The sequence below is a fragment of the Mytilus galloprovincialis genome, chromosome 12, assembly GCF_965363235.1.
Source record: "Mytilus galloprovincialis chromosome 12, xbMytGall1.hap1.1, whole genome shotgun sequence".
NCBI lineage: Eukaryota > Metazoa > Mollusca > Bivalvia > Mytilida > Mytilidae > Mytilus > Mytilus galloprovincialis.
Genome location: NC_134849.1, coordinates 41,406,371 through 41,426,498, shown reverse-complemented (window position 1 = coordinate 41,426,498; position 20,128 = coordinate 41,406,371). Strand labels below are relative to the sequence as shown.

The 20,128-nt window shown below is 32.8% G+C and overlaps 1 protein-coding gene across 1 annotated transcript; it reads right to left on the bottom strand.

Moving 5' to 3' along the window:
- Nucleotides 1–995: 995 nt before the first annotated feature.
- Nucleotides 996–15,552, bottom strand: LOC143053622 (scavenger receptor cysteine-rich type 1 protein M130-like). The gene is made up of 9 exons (XM_076226412.1): nt 15,470–15,552; nt 14,157–14,189; nt 12,324–12,462; nt 11,352–11,518; nt 8,345–8,483; nt 6,955–7,124; nt 3,229–3,411; nt 2,727–2,840; nt 996–1,112 (listed from the first exon to the last, which is right to left on the bottom strand). Exons 1-9 carry the CDS (start codon nt 15,510–15,512, stop codon nt 1,057–1,059), a joined length of 1,044 nt encoding a protein of 347 aa, XP_076082527.1. The 5' UTR covers nt 15,513–15,552; the 3' UTR covers nt 996–1,056.
- Between the last annotated feature and the right edge of the window lie 4,576 nt (nt 15,553–20,128).

The window sequence follows — 20,128 nt, the reverse complement described above, 5'->3', positions numbered from 1 at the left end:
AGAGATAAAGGATACTACAGATACAGTTAAGTCGGCCTCATATCGTGACTTACATCTAGAAATTGACAATGTGGGTCGGTTGAAAACAAAACTTTATGACAAAAGAGATGATTTCAGCTTTCCAATTGTGAACTTTCCATTTCTAAGTAGCAACATTCCAGCAGCACCTGCATACGAGGGATATATCTCCCAATTGATACGATATTCCCATGCTTGCATTTCCTATCATGATTTTCTTGATATAGGGTTGCTGCTCACAAGGAAGCTATTAAACCAAGAGTTCCAAATGGTGAAGTTGAAATCATCCCTTCGTAAATTTTACGGACGCCATCACGAGTTGGTTGACCGTTATGGAATAACCGTTTCACAAATGATATCGGATATGCTCCTTGCGTCGTAACTACAATCCACTTCCCTTTCATGAATGTGACCTACCGAATTAGACTATTTACCGGATTTGTTATCACATAAGCAACACGACGGGTGCCACATGTGGAGCAGGATCTGCTTACCCTCACGGAGCACCTGAGATCGTCCCTAGTTTTTTGGTGGGGTTAGTGTTGTTTGTTCTTTAGTTTTCTATGTTGTGTCATGTGTGCTGTTGTTTGTTTGTCTTTTTCATTTTTAGCCATGGCGTTGTCAGTTTGTTTTAGATTTATGAGTTTGACTGTCCCTTTGGTATCTTTCGTCCCTCTTCTGATACTATTGAAGTTTGAAAAGTTCGTACAAAAATGGCTGCAGAAGGGGTCATAAACCTAAGACACAAGTTTTGTAAGAAATTAACATCGAAAGGACTATAGTCTATAGTCTTGTGTGGATATAATCTCTCTTTCTCTCTCTCCCCCTCTCCCTCTCTCTCTCTCTCTCTCTCTCTCTCTCTCTCTCTCTCTCTCTCTCTCTCTCGATCGATCGATCGATCGATCGATCGATCGATCGATTGATTGAATGACCTCAGACTTCACTCAGCAACAATATAAAATATAAACTAAAACACATAGAAAATGACTGTTTTAAAATATTAAAGTTTTATGTGTAATTTTACTGCAATACAAATCATCATCCAACAACAGGAGTAACTGGTATAACATGAATCCATGTTGTTGTACTAGCTCCTAATAATAATGAAAGAAGAAACAGCATAAACTAGATAATCATAATCAGAATTTTTCATTTACTCTTATCCTGTGTGGTTTTTTAGCTGTACGCTTTACTGGAAGTACGCTCGCAAAATAAACGTGTAGTCTAAGACATATATTCCGAGGTCTTGTTCCAAGGTAAATGTCGTTGAATGCTCTCAGAATCCCCTTAAGTAAAATAGTTATATATGATCATATAAAGCAAGGGATCTATTAGACACTTCGAATTCGATGCATTTCCGTCAAAATCTTTGGTTTTAGTGAACATCAATCGTGTGTTTAGGTGGCACGGTAGTATTTCCTGGCCCATAAGGGATAATGATAGCCTTTTTAGAATTTTCACCACTTTCTAACACTGCAAAAAATTCTACATTCACAGTTAACTGAAGTACTTTCATTTTACTATTCAGAAATGAATTTGAATATGTATCATGACCGTTTACTTTTTTTGCTATTTTTAAAAACCTAAGGCCACTAGTACTTTTAGGTCTTTTACGGTGCAGTGAATACAAAATTTAAAAAAAAATCTCAAAAATTCATTTCCATCTGTATGTAAAATTATCTCATATTTTTCTACACCTGATTCATCCCTCAGTTTGGGAAAGTATGTTCAGTTGATACTGTATTTTTTGTCCAATCACGCTGTTTAGATGCATTTACCTAAGTAGGGTACACAAAAGAGCAACCTAAATTCTGGAATTCAAATACTACCGTGCCACCTTTAGGGGCGTTGTCACTTCCGTTATAATGTTGAGCAAGTTGTTGCAAAACTATGATGCTTTATTGCACAAATTATCCGTCAAACTGAATTCTTATTATTGATAATCAGCACTGCTGTTATTAGATTATTAAGTACCTACGGAACTAACGTTAGTTTATCCTGCACAATGACGATCACTAAGATGCTTGGTGAACGTTAACAGTGTAGGGATACAGGCGATTCCCTCTATCTGGTAAATGACGTCATAAAGGCGTGCATAATTGACTAGTTTTTTTTCAAAGGACAAACTCAAAAGTGGTATATTAGTTATCAAAGGTGCCACGCTTATAATGTAATACGTCAGACGCGCGTTTTGTCTTCATGACGCTCAGATAAAAAAAAGTGAGAAAAAAAAGTACAAAGTTTAAGAGCATTTGGGACGCAAAATTCTATAAAAGTTGTGCCAAATACGGCTAAGAAAATTCTTGGAGAACGGACCATAATGTAAAATTAAAAGAATTTAATGCCCCCAAAAATATAATTAATATGTCATTGTGGTCATTTGTGCGTTCTTTTAGTTCCGAAGTTCTTTCAATTTCCCATATCAATTAATATATAATGTTATTTTTTTTTATTGTCATGTTTAGAATTTAAAGGACTATGCGTAATTTTAGTGTACGTATCCCAAAATGATGATAACATTACGTCATTTGTCAAATCCATTGTGTATTTCATTTTTAACCAATCACGGTGTTTTGACGTACACTTTTACAAATATTAACAATCAAATCCTAAAGCGGCAAAATAACGACCATGATATTTCACATTACCATGATAAATGTACACTAATACATATTAAATCAAAGTCATTGCATATAAAATTATCATACCTGCGCAGATACCACACGTTGCCTTGCAGTAGTTTTTCAGCACTAGATCAGTACACAATGAAGGATTACAATTCACAACTGGGTTATCCTTACAAGGAGGAGGGGTTGTAACATCTGATATGAATTGAATGTATAAGTCGTTTAATTACAAGATTATGACATATTGAACAATAAATGACAATGATGTTTGTAAAACTAAGAAAAGCATATACTTCATAGTTTTCTATTGTATTGTTAAAAAGATGTGTGCATATTAGTGTTTACAATATTTTTGAGATAAAAGTCAACAAAAGACTTGTTTGTAAGAGCTGATTAATCACATATGAACATCAGCATGCTGCAAGGACTTGGTTTACGGGAGCATACGATGAATTTCAAAATTAAACACACAGGTTAAAATACACAATGTTGTAAATACTTATTAATTACTTCAAAGTTATTAATACACAATGTTTAAATATACCTACTAGAAAGATAAAATACACAATGTGTTAATACTTACTACAAAGATTACACGTTAATCGGCAAAACGTTTTTAAGTTAGTGCTGCATGACGATTTATCGCAGTTCAGACGAGGATCGTCAACACAGGATTGTACTCCTTTTGATATAGTAGTCGCTGTGGTAGAGGCCGTCGTAGTTGTAGGAGCTGTCGTTGTCGTAGGAGCTGCCATTGTTGCAGGTGCTTTAACATACATGTTTAATGAATGCAATAACATCTTTGATATTCTGACATCGGACTCGGACTTCTATTTAGCTGAGTTTTACTGTGCGTATTGTTGTGTATTTGTTTTTTATTCATTGGATACAGGTATAGGGATTGAGATCTAAAAAAAAATATGTTTAACCCTGTCGCATTTTTGCGCCTTTACCAAATCAGGAGCCTCTGCACTTTGATAGTCTTGTATGCTTTCATGCCAAGAAATCCTCGCTAAAAATTCCGGTCGACCCCCTACGGCAGTCATTAGTAGCTAAAGATTTGATTTCATTCAAGACATTAATGTATGACCTTCATGTACGTGTCGCTTAGAACACGGCCATATACCAAATGGTCAAAATTAATCATCCATGTAATTTGCTCTATGGGGTGTTTGCAGAATTTCAACGGAGGCAATTTCTTGGCATGGGAGAAAGGAAGAAAGACCATTCACAATTTGTCTTATATTTGTTTTTCTCTTTTTTAATTAAATAAAAAAATAATAAACCTTTCAAATGTACAGTTCATAAGATAAAAAATATTCCCTGTGGAACACCTCCCCCCTTTTTTTTGTGCTCTCTATGTTTAACCCTCGAATTAAACTTTCCAATCTAATTAAAATTAAAACCTTGCTTTCTAACCAATCTATTCATGTACCGGACCGGCAACTTTCTTTATTTAATACGAAAATCTACAGTGCCGTTATACACATGCATGTTGTTTGCTTGGAGTCCCTTCCCGAAAAGAAAGAAATAGCCTACCAAATCAGGAGCCTCTGCACTTTGATAGTCTTGTATGCTTTCATGCCAAGAAATCCTCGCTAAAAATTCCGGTCGACCCCCTACGGCAGTCATTAGTAGCTAAAGATTTGATTTCATTCAAGACATTAATGTATGACCTTCATGTACGTGTCGCTTAGAACACGGCCATATACCAAATGGTCAAAATTAATCATCCATGTAATTTGCTCTATGGGGTTTTTGCAGAATTTCAACGGAGGCAATTTCTTGGCATGGGAGAAAGGAAGAAAGACCATTCACAATTTGTCTTATATTTGTTTTTCTCTTTTTTAATTAAATAAAAAAATAATAAACCTTTCAAATGTACAGTTCATAAGATAAAAAATATTCCCTGTGGAACACCTCCCCCCTTTTTTTTGTGCTCTCTATGTTTAACCCTCGAATTAAACTTTCCAATCTAATTAAAATTAAAACCTTGCTTTCTAACCAATCTATTCATGTACCGGACCGGCAACTTTCTTTATTTAATACGAAAATCTACAGTGCCGTTATACACATGCATGTTGTTTGCTTGGAGTCCCTTCCCGAAAAGAAAGAAATAGCCCAACTCCAAGATACTATATTGCTGCATCACGTGATTTTTACCACGTGGAGCTTAGATTTGAATAAATACCGAATATGGAAAGTGAAACTACAATTCAAAACATAAAGTCCGAAGGCACAAATAAGAAAAAAGAAAGGTTTTTTTTTTGGCAAAGGGTGCCGGGGTTATTCTCTCGGTGTTCAAAATATACATGAAATATTTGCCACTGCCCCTTTTCTGTTCTATGAATTTTGACCCTGAGTTTTCTATCTGTTACATGCTAAGAAACCCTCGCTAAAAATTCCGGTCGACCCCCTACGGCAGTCATTAGTAGCTAAAGATTTGATTTCATTCAAGAAATTAATGTATGACCTTCATGTACGTGTCGCTTAGAACACGGCCATATACCAAATGGTCAAAATTAATCATCCATGTAATTTGCTCTATGGGGTGTTTGCAGAATTTCAACGGAGGCAATTTCTTGGCATGTTAAATTTATTTTCTTGTGAATAATTCGGAGTTTAGTATGACGTCCATTATCACTGAACTAGTTAACATATTTGTTTAGGGGCCAGCTGAAGGACTCCTTCGGGTGTGGGATTTTCTCGCGGCATTGAATACCTATTGGTGGCCTTCGGCTGTTGATTGCTGTATGGTTAAGTTGTTGACTCTTTGACACATTCCCCATTTCCATTCTCTATTTCATTCATTTTCGTAACAGATGTATAATATATGGTGTTGTTTGTCATTCGGAATTCTCCGGCAGATATAACAATGAATATAAGGAATATTATGTTATATGCCAAAGCTTTTTCAATAACGATCAACATGCAAATATCTTAAAAAATATAATATAATGTATCAGAACTTGAACGGCATCGACAGTTCATTTTGTTAGGGGATGATGGTGGAGAGCGGGAGACGAGCAGTTATTTTGAAAAACATTGTAAGTTTCGACTATTTTGAAAAACAAAAAAATTCAATCAAATTCAGGTAAAAGAACTGTTTTAGCCCGATGATTGTTTAAGGGCATACGATACAGTTTTGATACCGAATTTACAGTTTGATGAAAATTTCCATATAGCTATTTTTTGTCGGAATAAAATCAAATATTGTAATAAAAAATATACCTTCATTTGCTACTTTCTGAGTTAAATGAGGTCGAAATTGTGTATTGTGTCTGTATTTCATGAGTTTCCTAAAAATTTATGCATTTTTTATTCAGAAATAATTCATATCTATCAAATGGTCATGAATTGAGAGAAAAAAACGTATTTTTTTTTTGCTGTATATTTATCAAAATTAAAAAAGTGCATTTACAGTTTTATAAACTTTGGTCCACATAATTTCCCTGCAAAATGAAACAAAATGTCGTTTTAAAACATAGGGGTCCATGCACTCGTTTTCAAATTAAATCAGTTTGAATGATCAAAATCAGTCGAAAAATGCATTTTTTACCCATATGTCATTATAGTTTGACCTTGCCAAAATAGCATTTTACGTTAGCAACGTCATTACCTCCCCTGTGAATGTATCGTATGCCCTTAACATGCTTAATTTTTAAAGGAATTTTTACTTCTTTCTGAACAAAAATGTTTATTTTTAATAAATCTAGAGTAAAACTATGTACTTGATAAATATGAAATAAAATAAAGAATAGAACTGGAGAATATGTAAAAGAGACAACAATACTAGCAAAAAGCAGATAACAACCGAAGGCCACCAATGGGCCTTCAATGCAGCGAGAAATCCCGCACCAGGAGGTTGGTCTCAGCTGGCCACTAAATAATAATTTGAGTAGTTCAGTGAACATGAATGACGTCATAACACATTCCCTCCCACAAAAGATGAATGGTCGGTGCAAAATTAAATATCTTATTATTCTTAGGAAATTCAAACTTGGATATCTCTACATTTGACTAACATGACTTAGTTAAAACCAAATCAGTATTTTTCATATAATGTCTACTAATTACATAAACATTTACACCGTAGTTATATACCTTTAAAGCTATATATTTGTCTATTTTCAAAGATATTTGCCTAGAGCATAATTGGAGATTCATATATTGTCGAAATGCGCATTTGTTGCAGTACAATTTTAACTGTTTTCTTGTTATCAAAAAGATCATTGCAATGACAGAAAAAAAAAACACCATGGAGCTAATTATTTTATCGCAATGTACATGACATAATAGTATATCTTACCATAGCAATAAACGCTGACATCTTGTTCATGCAAACAATCATTTTTACCAATAACTTGCATTTTACATTTTAATATATTGTCTTCTGTTCCAGAACACTGGACATCATCGAGTAATATTGACACGTTGTAGCCTAATACATGTCGGGTCTTACCATATTGTGCATTTTGGCTGAAAGATAATAAAAAATACATTTGGAGTATGACTGTTTTGTTGTTGTCCATTCGTTTGATGTGTTTTATCATTTCATTTTGCCATTTGATTAGGGACTATCCTTGTCGAACTTTCCTCGGAGTTCAGTATTTTTGTAATCTAATTCCTAAAATAACCAATTTCGTGTTTTTTTTTTACAGATATAAGATGTCATAGTCCCGAGTGAAGTATTGTATTGCAATATCGTGTGTGTGTGTGTTGTTGTTATGATAGTTTACGAAAATGATAATTAAAGTGCCGCTTCTGTCCAATTCACGTGTTTGAACTGCTTCACACATTACAAGCTTCACATACGGTCCCCGTAATTTGCCCTTTATAAGTGCAAACAGGTAATAAGTCTTATTCCGTAATTATTCGTCATAACTCGGCCGATTCCCTACCTTCATAGAATGAGAGTAGCGTATTCAACCGAAGATTGCCGATTGATTCAGTAAGGTTCAATCAATGAAGATTACAATTGGATTGCCTTTTTCATAACATGACCACATCCTTAGTGATATGTGATACATAACGGTCATAAAAAATATAGAGGTACATCAATCCTTCTTAAATGATGACTTACACTGGAACTCATAACGACGATATTTACATGAGATATTTTACTTTAAATTTGTTACACTTTTTGTGTATTTATTGCACCTTAAAGGTTGTATTTTAAATCTTAATAACCTATTAAACGAATGGTACGTTCTATTTGTTTGTAGTTGATGATCCGTGATTTTTAATATGGGACGTAGTCTGGATAATTGAATATTATCAAGAGCAAAACACATTTTTGACAATTTTGTTGTATAAAAATTTACAAATATCCTAAACAACTTATGATTTTTAATTTTCATTGGCGATCAATGACAATCCTATTTTCCCTCCCTGGATTCGCTATTGATATGTGTTGTTGCTCACTAAACGTTTAGATATACAATTGGTCTGTTCAGACACTTTAATATTGAGGGATCTTAGACAATTTGGCATACAAACATTTCCATTCATAAAATACAAGTAGCTATTTAAGATTGTTTCATAAATATGACAGTTGTTATCCATTCGTTTGGTGTGTTTGAGCTTTTGATTTTGCCATTCATTTAGGGACTTTTCGTTTAGAATTTTCCTCGGAGTTTTTCTATTCTTATTATTTTAATTCTTTTCAGGTCATACTTTGATCTATTATATAAACGTACAATGGAAGTCCAAGTTGTCTACAAACAACCTTGGCTGCATTATCGTCGAAGTAATCGTTACATACAGTTCCAGTTTTACCATTTATAGTCACGTCCAGTCTACCATGGTCTTTATTCTCCAATTGTAAACGAATTCCATCTTCAAAGAAGCCATTTGATACATTGATATTAGAAAATAAGATATATAGTTATCAAAGGTACCAAGATTATAATTTAATACGCCAGACGCGCGTTTCGTCAACATACGACTCATCAGTGACGCTCAGATTAAAATAGTTATAAAGCAAAACAAGTAAAATGTCGAAGAGCGTTTAGGACCCAAAATTCCAGAGACGTTGTGCCAAATACGGCTCAGGTAAACTTTTCCTGGGATAAGAACTTTCCTAGTGGAGCAGTATCTGATTACCTTTTTGAGATCAACCTCAGTTTTTGTTGGAGTTCGTGTAACACAATCTTTAGTTTTTTTATGTTGTGTTTCTTGTCCTGTTTTAATCGTTTTTGTCGTTTTTCTTCTTTCGTTGCATTTTTACAAAAAAAGAAGAACATGTGGTAAAATTGTCAGGGATTCAATTAAATAGAATATATTAACAATAGGCGAGTCGTTTGTTTTCGACTTGTAAAGTTTAAATATCCAAATTATATCTTTCGCCTCTCTGTCATGCATATGTGTTTCTAGTCTTAATCGCATGCATAGTATAAGATACCATATAGAAATATAAAAAATGACCAAATGTGTACAATGATATCAATACACATAAATAAACGCAAGAGAAATAAAATTATAAGCACTAAGATAACTAAATATTACGTTCGCACAAACATATTGTTGGTACAGTGTACATGTATGTATTTATCATCATATATTCAACGAATTAGATCACGGCAGTTCGGTTAGGTAATTAACCATACTTCACATAACAAAACGAAATAAGAGAAATGATTAGGAGAACACACTAAATCAACGAGACACCAAAGACAAATGTTAAAACGCAAGTCATTTCAGTATATGATATGCATTAACATCGAATCGCATTGAACTCAACAACGTTCTTATGTATAGCATAACGTAACACCATGCAGAGTACAACATAAGACAGATGTGGCGGTCCGTAATATAATAAGCTATAAGGCGTTGGTTACAAAAAATTACAATGACACATCCATTAATAAGGGGAAACCAAAATGTTAGTGCATATCATTTGATTTGAGCATTTATTGAACCATGGCGTAATCAATTCAACTAGAACAGTGCTGACTTCGTTTAGACATTGGAAGAAGCGATCGATACCAGAGGGACATTCATATTTGAAAATAAGAATTAAAAAGGATAATCTAGGGTTTATCAAAAGTTCGTCAGTATATGAAATTCTCGTAAATACAACATAAGGAACAATTATTGTAAGCGCTCAACTTTCCCTAACTCAATAAAAAAGATGTAACAGCGAATAAAAAAAATGTATAAAGAGCTTTGTTAAACAAGACCGGTAACAAACACATATCCGTTGGAATTTAACTAAGTGTATTAGATCATAAAAACTAAAAGACTTTTAATACATTGATAATTGTCTAAAGTCATCAAACATTTTTTGAAGTACTAAATTCTTTAAGAATGAAAAAATTGTGAATAACATAAAAACTGATTGGATCACAGTGATTCCGAGAGGATAAAGACCATTTCGTACCTTCCTCAATTCTCCGTATACTTAAAGGTCTCCCTTGGGGGAATATGACCCTACATAGATATAATGGAATTTGATGCGACTGTCATACAATTGAGAGGTTAAGCTAGCTATAAAACCAGATTCAAACCACCATTTTCTACATGAGAATGTCTGTACTAAGTCAGGGAATATAATAGTTGTTATCAATTCGTTTGATGTCTTTTGAGTTTTTGAAAGGAGTAAGTTCGGTAAGGGTCATAGTTGACCCCAATTATAAAGTTCATAGTTATAACACCTTAAATGTTTTAAGTTGCCTTAAAGACACGTGATAAAGTTAAACAGAACTATTTTGTCAAAAGTTTAATTCTAACACGTTGATTTTTACATCCCAAAAAGGTCAAGATAAGGGATTTTGGTGAAATTTGACAAAATCAGCTGGATTTCAACCAAATTGAGGACCAGGAAACATAGAGCGCAGGCGTCGACAAACTTAATTTTCAAATGAGACATGTAAAATGTCTTCACAAACATTATTTTAAAAGATCTTTGTTGTCGACGTATGCGCTTTACGTTTCCTGTCCAATAATCTATGGAAATTTACCCATTTTCATTGATTACTTCGTGAAAATCAATATGAGTACAACTTGTGACGTCATAATGGAACGCAGAAACGTAAAATTTTCAACAAAATGGCTTATTTCCGTTCTATTCACTGTATTAGCTATTATATATTGTGATATTGGTCAATAAATCCGAATTTGAAATTTATGCTAAAAAGGGGGGGCCATTTTAGGACCTTTCCGAACATACTCCTTTCCTCGGAGTTCAGTATTTTTTTAAATATTTTTTGGGGAATATTCTCTGCCCATCTTAGTCATATATATACTCAAATATTCAAGTTACCTTGGCCGTAAAATTTTCATGTTTGAACATTTCTTGATGAAGCTATTTGTAAATCTCCAAAAGGTGTGTTAGAAGTTATAAAGAGATATAATATCTTTTTTTTTTATTTCAGTAAACTTTTTACTTATATTTATTTCTATATGCTGTGGTTTTTTTATTACTCGTTGGATTCCCATTTTCGTGGAATTTGTGGTTACCTGGGAACCACGAATTTCAAAGTTCAACAAATTACAAATTTTATAAAGACATTTATGCATACTTTCATGACTTTTGCCAAAGCAAATACCCACGAGAAACAAACTTTTCCTCCATCCACGATACTTGGTACGCATAAAAATAACAATCGTTTGATGATGGCTGATTCACAAATACAAAGTCATGACCTGCGTAATGTATAAAAGTTTAAAAAAAATGCAAAATAGGCATACGAACTACATACATACTTGCGCCACAAATAACACCAACGTCTTCCGTGTGTAAACAATCAACGAAATCTCTGTGTTTACAATTACTTAAGGTTGTTTCATTTCCAAAACATCCTAATTCGTTATAATGAATTTTGCCAGTGCCTGGTCCATATATATGTTCCAGAGTAGGTATAGCTATTCCACTTGAAAAAAATATATACTAAAAAATAGATGGTATTATCAGAGTATGTCGGTTATTATGAAATAGTTATCAAATATACCAGGATTATAATTTAATGACGCGCGTTTTGTCTACATAAGACTCATCAGTGACGCTCAGATCATAATAGTTATCAAGTCAAACAAGTACAAAGTTGAAGAGCATTGATGACCCAAAATTCCAAAAAAGTTGTGCATATTGGAACTAAGGTAATTTATTTCTGGGATAAGAAAATCCATATTGTTTCGAGTTTTGTCAACAGGAAATTTACAGTTATCTGAATAAAATAAAAACCGTCATTCACAATTGTATTTTGAAATTAGGATATACCTTCATCGGGAATAATCAAACCATACAATCATGTTTTAGCCAGTTATGTATAAATGCGTTGCAATTAGGAGGTATATGATTAAAGAGAATAGCCAAAACATCCAAGTTTAACTTTTCCGTAAGTCAGTCGGTATCTTATTTTCCTAATAAGTAGATGTTTTAAATCACGCCGAAAGTACCAAAATCACTACATTAATACCGATCATTGAGCTGATGATACAATCCACCAGAAGTTGGGTTCGTGTTTCTCGTTTCATTAGTTTCTATGTAATATTTTGTTGACTGCTTGTTGTCTTTCTGGTTTTTTTTTTTGCCAAGCTATTGTAGAATTTTCTACTACTTATCACGCACAATTGTCCATTTGGTATTTTTTCATCACTTTTATTATCACGTTATATAGAATTTTTATGTAAGCCTAATAATATATAAAATTCCGAGATTTCTATCACTTGACTTACGATTGTCCAAATCCCGCCTCCCGACAGACTACTCGCGCGTCCTCTAAAGTAAAACCGGTTGAACATATCGTTCCTACTTGACCATCTTTTTCGATCTGTACCACACCAGATCTTGACTGTGATAATTTCACATTTGATACTAAAGTTAGGACAAAAAGAAAAAACTAAATATAGTTAAACATACTAAGTTTTAGTTACATGAATTTTCTAATAAGTTGTTATTGACCTAAATTACCTGTTAGTAACTGCGATTTCGTTCAGATATGTTAATAGTGTATTTTTGTTGTAGAGATATAAATGTACTTGCCCATGAACATTCTGTGATTTTGTTGGATGCATTTCTCTATGTATTCATCTGATGAGTTGAGCTTTTTTCAACTGATTTTTATAGTTCACGACCGTTCCAGGTTAGTGGCGGATTGAGCGCTTACAAATTTGACAACTATATTGATGATACTCTCGTGCTTTATGATAAAATGAGACAGAAATAAATAAAAAATCACATATTTTAGGATAAACTTTGTTTGAGTGAGTTGGAACGTTTGTTTCGTATTATATGTGTATAAAAGTAAAATATTAAATTTTTATTCAATATAATTATACTTTTGTGCAAAAGTATCAAAACTATTGAACACAAGTTATAACAGCATTAGTTTCATTATATTCCTATACAAATATATAAACACTATCACATTAATTATGACAAAAACATAATACCAAAATATAAAAGAAAAAAGTATACAGAAAGTGTGATCAAATTGGAATTCAATATTTTAGTTGTATGTTATTTTAAACATCCTTATTTATAGTGGATTGGGAAACAAGTTATCATAACTAATATTAATCCCTTTCCACTTTGCAGATGCGAGTGCTGCCTTGTAGCGGCATAAGCCTGTTCTTTTTCGAAATCTACAAGGGTGTCTTTTACAAATGTATGTGCAAGATATATAGCTCTCTCTCTCTCTAAACACGGGCCAGTCATTTATCGTCTTCTTCCGACGCGGACTTTCGTCGTTTCTCAAGACCATACTCGATAACGACTGGTTTGAATTTTTGTGTAATTCTGATATATGATTATGTAAAACCCAAATGTTTTGTATTTTTGCTGCATGAACAACCACCATCACTAGCCAGTTGAAGCTCTATTGATGTATTACATCTTTAACATTAAAAAATATATTTCTCTTCTTGCTTCCTTGTGAGAATGGCACTCGACAAAATAGTACATGCGATCGCCAACTGGATGACTAACATCCTGATCTATGTGTTTTATATCTCACTATGTAACAATCAAAGTATGCAGTGTCTTTTTGTTGCAGTTCAGTGTTTATGTTGTTCCATTGTTTTCCTATTTTATTTAATGTGCTACCTTTTTAACTTTTGTGGATTCGAGCGTCACTGATGAGTGTTTTATGGACGAAACGCGCGTCTTGCGTATTTAGTCCTGGTATCTATGATGAGTTTATTTGCCCTGGTTATCCGTTTGTAACCCGCGTTTGTTTTCGCTTAATCGATGTATGAATAATGGACAGCGGTGTGCAACTTCTGCCTTTATTTAGGAGAGGAATGACAATTATTTATTTGTTTTGATACTTTAAATTTACGTGTTGATGATTATTTTTATATAATGTGGTTTCTAATACTTTTTCGTGCGATACTAATACTTTTTCGTGGATTTCGTGAATATACTTATAAACCAAAATCATTCACAATTCAACGATGTAAACATATATAGACATTTGTAAAACCACATTATCAGATATCTACGAAAATTAATATCAACGAACGTGACTGAGTCCATGGTAAGTACTGTATATACTTGAGTGTACTCACTTAGAAATGCGTTTGTACCCAAAGCTAAAGAAACTGAAAAGATAAAGGATGAAAATATTCTAAAACATAATTAAACTTTTCTTTCATATAATAATCAAAGTTCCGGTGCATTGCTTAAAACCATAAGGAGAATTTCCGCCATATAAGTGAAGACGCCATTGTAGGCAATGTATTTGCCACGAAATAATGTTGTCACTGGTAACAACGTGTTTATTTTGTCGTCGTTTCATTCCCGTTCTTCGGTTATATTTTTATTACATGCCAAAAACATAACGGCTTCTGATCCTTCTGTACTAAAATTACAAATACCTTAGTTCCTTACAATTTAAGAGGGTTTTTCTGGTTTTTTTGACTGAATTATTTTAGGTGTCGTACGCGTATTTTGCAGTATGTTTTACTTTTTCGGTTTGTTTATAGAATACTGTCTTTTATCATTTTGACCTCCGAACTATCTTTTTACAAGGTTTAATCCACCATTTGCTACATAAGGACTTGCCGGTATCACGTCACGAATATAACAGTCGTTTTCCATTCGTTTTTTGAGTCGGAGGGTTGATTTTGCTATTTTATAAAGGATTTTCGGTTTTGAATTATACTCTTGGAGTTCTCTTTTATTTTCTTTGTTTGTTTACTTTTCTAATTCTTTTACATAAGAACACTCAAATTTTTAAGAGAACCAATTAGAATGATCTATTAATAATTTCAAAAAATGGATTTGTTAGGCGTCTACTGTTTTAAATACAACCGTCCGCAACATACTTTATACAATGATATATGGACTAATAATTAACAAAAAACTGAAAAGAAAAACTTAAAGAAAACAGCAAGAAAAGGCAGACAAAATCAACCTTTGCGGAATTACAGATAGAAATAGGATTTGAAAATGTGGTGCTCATTGAATAATATGCGTAGACCCGATGGTTCAATATGCACTTAGAAATTTCGAATATACAGTCAAAGCATAACAGTCATCCCTTATAATTTAATTCTAAATCATTTTAATTGAGTCAATCATGATAACGGCATGTTCACCTGACTAAATTATGTCAATGCGCTGATATACAAAACACTTTCAGCCAATCAGAAGACGTGTTACATCCAAAATTAAATAAGTCATAGTGATATATACAACTCAAAGTGCAAATTATTGTCATCAATTTCAAATTTTATTGATATTTCAAATAATGATTACAATTTATACATATAATGAAGATTCATCACAAATATTCATTAAAAGAAAAAAAAAACATCTTAACGGAAATCGAAACACATGTTTGTAATTCTAAATATGAGCAAAAGTTATTCTGACTTACTCAGAAAAGTACATATAACATGTATAAAGCCAGTGACTGCCATTTTAATTCGTCGGAAAATTTCGTAATAGACGTTTATCTTTATAAACTTGTATAAAGATAACGGTCGTTACAAATTGTATTTCCGTGTGACGAAGTTCATTAAGAGCAGAATGAATGGGAATCGTAGTGAAATACAAGAACAGGACGTCCCCTTCTATTTGAAAAAAAAACCCATTTCCTTCTAGTTTTTCTGGGGAATAATACAAACTGAGTTTGGCATGCATATGATAGTATAAGAGGAACATTGCTTTGTTATTCAATAGGTTTATATATATTCTCAGATAACAAGAATGTGAGATATCGTGTCCAGTGATTAAGAGTTTGAAATGCAATTTGAGATTTCCCAACTTACGTATGTCAGCTTGACATATAATTTTACTATCTAATGTTTCACTTTGGAATCATTTCTAAGTCCTGGCTAATAATCTTCGGTTTTATGTTACTATCTTGTTATTTTTTTACAAATGAAAACTTTCAAAAAATCAAATTTTATTGAATTAAAATATTATTGGTATTCATTTTATTGCATGAGATGTGCATTTCGACACAAACGTATATATAGAGAGAATAATACATGGCAAAATCCGTATCATATGTCGTATCATCCCAAGACATCAATATCAGCCCAAGGGCTTTATCATATATTTCAACAGAAGAGTATTATTTTATATGAACTGTTTTCTGATCCATTCCACTGGGTTACCTTCAGTTCTACTTTTGTCATGTGTCAAAGGCCTTAAAAGAACTGCCCAATTACTGATCCGAAGCACCTGGGTTCCCTTACAATTTGCGTGCTGTTGTTTTTAAAATATTTTGTTTATTATTGTATTTATTTGCGTGTTTTGTATTTTTTATAGTTGCATTTAGTGTGCCAAAAAATATGAAAACTTGACGTTCGTGACGTCGCATACAATATGAAAACTTGACGTTCGTGACGTCACATACCAAACAATGACGTCATTCAAAACATTGACCTATTTTGAGGAAAATTTTTCTTAAGCAAAAAAAAACAAAACTGACTTTATGTAAAAAAAAAAAAAGTAGGGGTGTGATAAAGGGTATGCGATAAAGGATGCGCATCAAAGTTGCGCGATATTGATTAAACAGCAGGCTATTTATCAAACATGCAAAACTACTGTATTTACTACTAAACATGTGATAAATATAAGCGCTTATAGAACCAAACTTGATCAAATATAAAGACAAATCCGGACAATTTATCAGAGGTATGGACGAGGAGATTCATTTCTTAATATGGGTCATTTTCAAAAAATGTACACCCATGCTAAAATTTGTATTTCTAATGGGAATTTCAGTTGTAATGGTTTAAATGAAAGCTTGTCGGAATTGTGATTCAGAACATTAATAATAGACGTGTTAGGAAAGTCGATACTACTGCTGGCGCTCGTGTTGGTCGGAAGAAATATATAATATGATTGGGGACCTTCTCAATGAGTACAAAAACTGAACATTTTTGTTACCTGTTTGGGCGTGTTTGATACCGCTGAGACAAATCTGTAACAATTGTATTTATTAGAGTACGCAGGAGAAGATCAAGTTATTTGTTTAAGAACCAGAAAAGATTCAATAAATACATTTTTAGACAAATTAATATTAGTTTTGTGAATAATTTATCTTTTTTAAACATCTTGTAAGCCTTTGTTATTTTATTAATACTTTTAGCTTTCAGTAACTGCAAGTACTTTGATATTGGTACTTTGTGTCTATTGTCTTTATGGTATTTCTTTTAACGATTCCTGCCGATATAATGAGTCATGCCATTTTCAATCGATTTGCATAGTATGTACTTATGAATTACTGTTACAATTACACGACTGTCCGATGTTAGAAAAGGGTTTCGTCAAGAGCTCTTACGAACATATTTAACCCCGCAATATTATGTATGAACCGGTCACACACCATCAGCCTCTTATTCAGTAATTGAAGTTAGATTTTGAATGCGCACACTGGTAGTATACAGCAAATAAAAATAAGTACAACACAAAACAAATAAACACAAAAATAAATTACCCCCCCCCCCCGACACACACACACACACACACACACTCCTCATCTGTTATAAGACTATAAAAAGGTGACCACGATTTTTGATTCTATATCATAAACATACGTCTTTGGAAAGATCGTTATAAGCTTTTCTGATAATTCTGATTTTAGAAACAAAAAGTTTAAACGACATTTAAAGAACGATACAAACAAACTTTGCTTTAGTTGAATTTTGACGATTTGAACCCCATTGTCTTCGTGTAAAATAACATCTGTCTGCATTTCCGATTCCAATGGGTTCAAGTTTATTCTCTCGCCTACAAAATTCGAGGGTTTCTTTACCCTTGGTCCGCCTTTCCGTCCGTAACACACTTGTTGACACTCTATATTTAACATCGTTCTAGGAATTTGACCGTACTTGATTAATTTTTAGTCCTTATGAAAATCTAGAATCCTATTAATTTTTGAAGACAAAGGTCAAGGTCACAGTTGGAATTATTTGACGCAATAAGACGTCTAGAGACAGTCAGAGTCGTTTGTGACCTTATGGGAACAGCAAAGGAACGAACTAAAACAAACAGTTGAATTGTTTGGTGGACTTTTCGGGAGACATTAAACAATGCAAATGCTACCCAATCATACAATGCTAAAAGTTATTAGGCAAGTGAACAACAAAATCCCAAATTTGCATTATAAAATAAATCATCGAGCGTTCATATTGTGAAAAGGGGATTTGTGTTTTCCAAAATAGTTTTTTTTTTTTTTTATTATTTTTTTTTAAATCGTACCAGAATGAAGCAAAACGATATACTAGTAGTTTGCTTCCATTGAGAGATCAAGCGGGCCAAAACCCTTATCAAATTTTTTTTTGAAGGAATTTTGTTGATTCTGAAAATAAAACAAAAACATCCCCTCTTTTTCATGTGTATCCTTAATTTACAAATGTGCCACGTAATTTATTTTAATTATCACATTTGAAAATTAATGTTGGTTCTTAACAATGCCCGATCGGTCATGTATTGCACACAATAAATAACGTATTTCAGTGGCCATACAGGTAATAAAAAATAGAGTATTTATAATTTTGGAGATGACCCCCCAAATCTTATTGTATTTATCTTCCATCCAACACGAGCACCAACAGTAGTATCGACTTTCCTAACACGTCTAATAAACACACCTTACATCTATTTTGATAAGATTAAACTGCATTTAAGGCCGATTTTGGGGGCATTTGTGTGCGTACAGTGTCAGAAAAACACATTTCAAATGATTTTTTTTCGATTTTCTGATCACCTTTATATCTGCAAAAGAGACTTTTTAACAACGTTTTTTTATTACTCTAACGAAAAATCGTAGCTTCTTTATCATTGTATGTAACGTATTATCTACAAACTAAATTCAATCAGCGTACGAGAGGTTCATGTCCATCCTGTTACCACTACCTAAATCAGCCGTTAATTTTTTCTCCCTTTTCAAGACATTTAATGAAAAAAATAGAGTGTACTTTTTTTCATGTCTATGCTGTTACCAACAATTTTGATTAATTACACCAACAGTATGCTTGTAAAAAGTGCAATAACGTGTTGGAAACCAAATTCACAATAGAAAACCATAATCATTTCACCAAAGGGAGTAGTTATTTCACAACAGCAATCAAAAACGAAGAAATTTGTCTATCCTGTTATGTCTATCCTGTTACTATGGTTGCTATGGTTACAGTAACAGGATAGACAATTGTAGACAAAAACGTCGTTAAATTTTTTTATCTTAACATATAGGTGCAAAACGAATGAAATATTTCGTTGTTTGAACTCATCTTAAGGTTATAACGTCTTAATTTTCCCCAATTAACAAAAAGGTAACAGGATAGACTTTTATATAGTGATATATCAGAAACGTACGTTCCTGTTACCAATGAAATAAAGAGAAAAGTAAACTAACTTATGATAGATTTACTTGATGGGTTTATTTGAAAGGGTGAAAAAATACCGAACAATATAAATTGCTATCTTAGACTTGCATTACTGGTGGTAATTTTTACAACTTTTGAAAACCAATTTTTAATGGCATTTTTCAGTACAACCTGGAAAATGGGAAAACAATCTATTATTTTACAGAATGAATATATATAGAAGTTTATTCTCTTGAAAACCATCTAATTGGTTACGTAAAACAGGCTTAACATTTTATCTAAACCTTTTCTTAATAACCCAAAATTTCTTTTGAAAATGGTAACAGGATAGACAAAATATTGTACCACCGATCAAAAAATGTTTCAAGATATTCTTCTATGACATCATTAAGACTACATCTTTTAATATGTTGTTCTTAATGTACTGTTTGTTTTGATTTGCTTATGTAGAGGGTTGTTTGAATAAGTAACTTTTAATAATTTTTTCAATTTCAAAATTCGACATTTTTTGAAAATGACCCATATAAGAAGAAATTTAAAATATAAAGAAATTTATAACTTGTAATGCTGTTATCCATTAAACTTATTTGTGTTATTTCCCATACCACTTTCCCGAGTGTTACTACAGAATTATACTGGGTTTGACTAACATGAGCAACACGACGGGTACCACATTTAGATCAGGATCTGCTTAC

Bases quoted from the DNA above. Each gene is read 5' to 3' on its own strand.
- LOC143053622 (XM_076226412.1), bottom strand. From the start codon at position 15,512: ATGGCAGTCACTGGCTTTATACATGTTATATGTACTTTTCTGA. The intron at 11,519-12,323 runs GTAAGTCAAGTG...ATTTTTTTCAAG, and splicing joins GAGGCGGGATTTGGACAATC to TGGAATAGCTATACCTACTC. The intron at 1,113-2,726 runs GTATGATAATTT...CATTATTATTAG, and splicing joins AACGTGTGGTATCTGCGCAG to GAGCTAGTACAACAACATGG.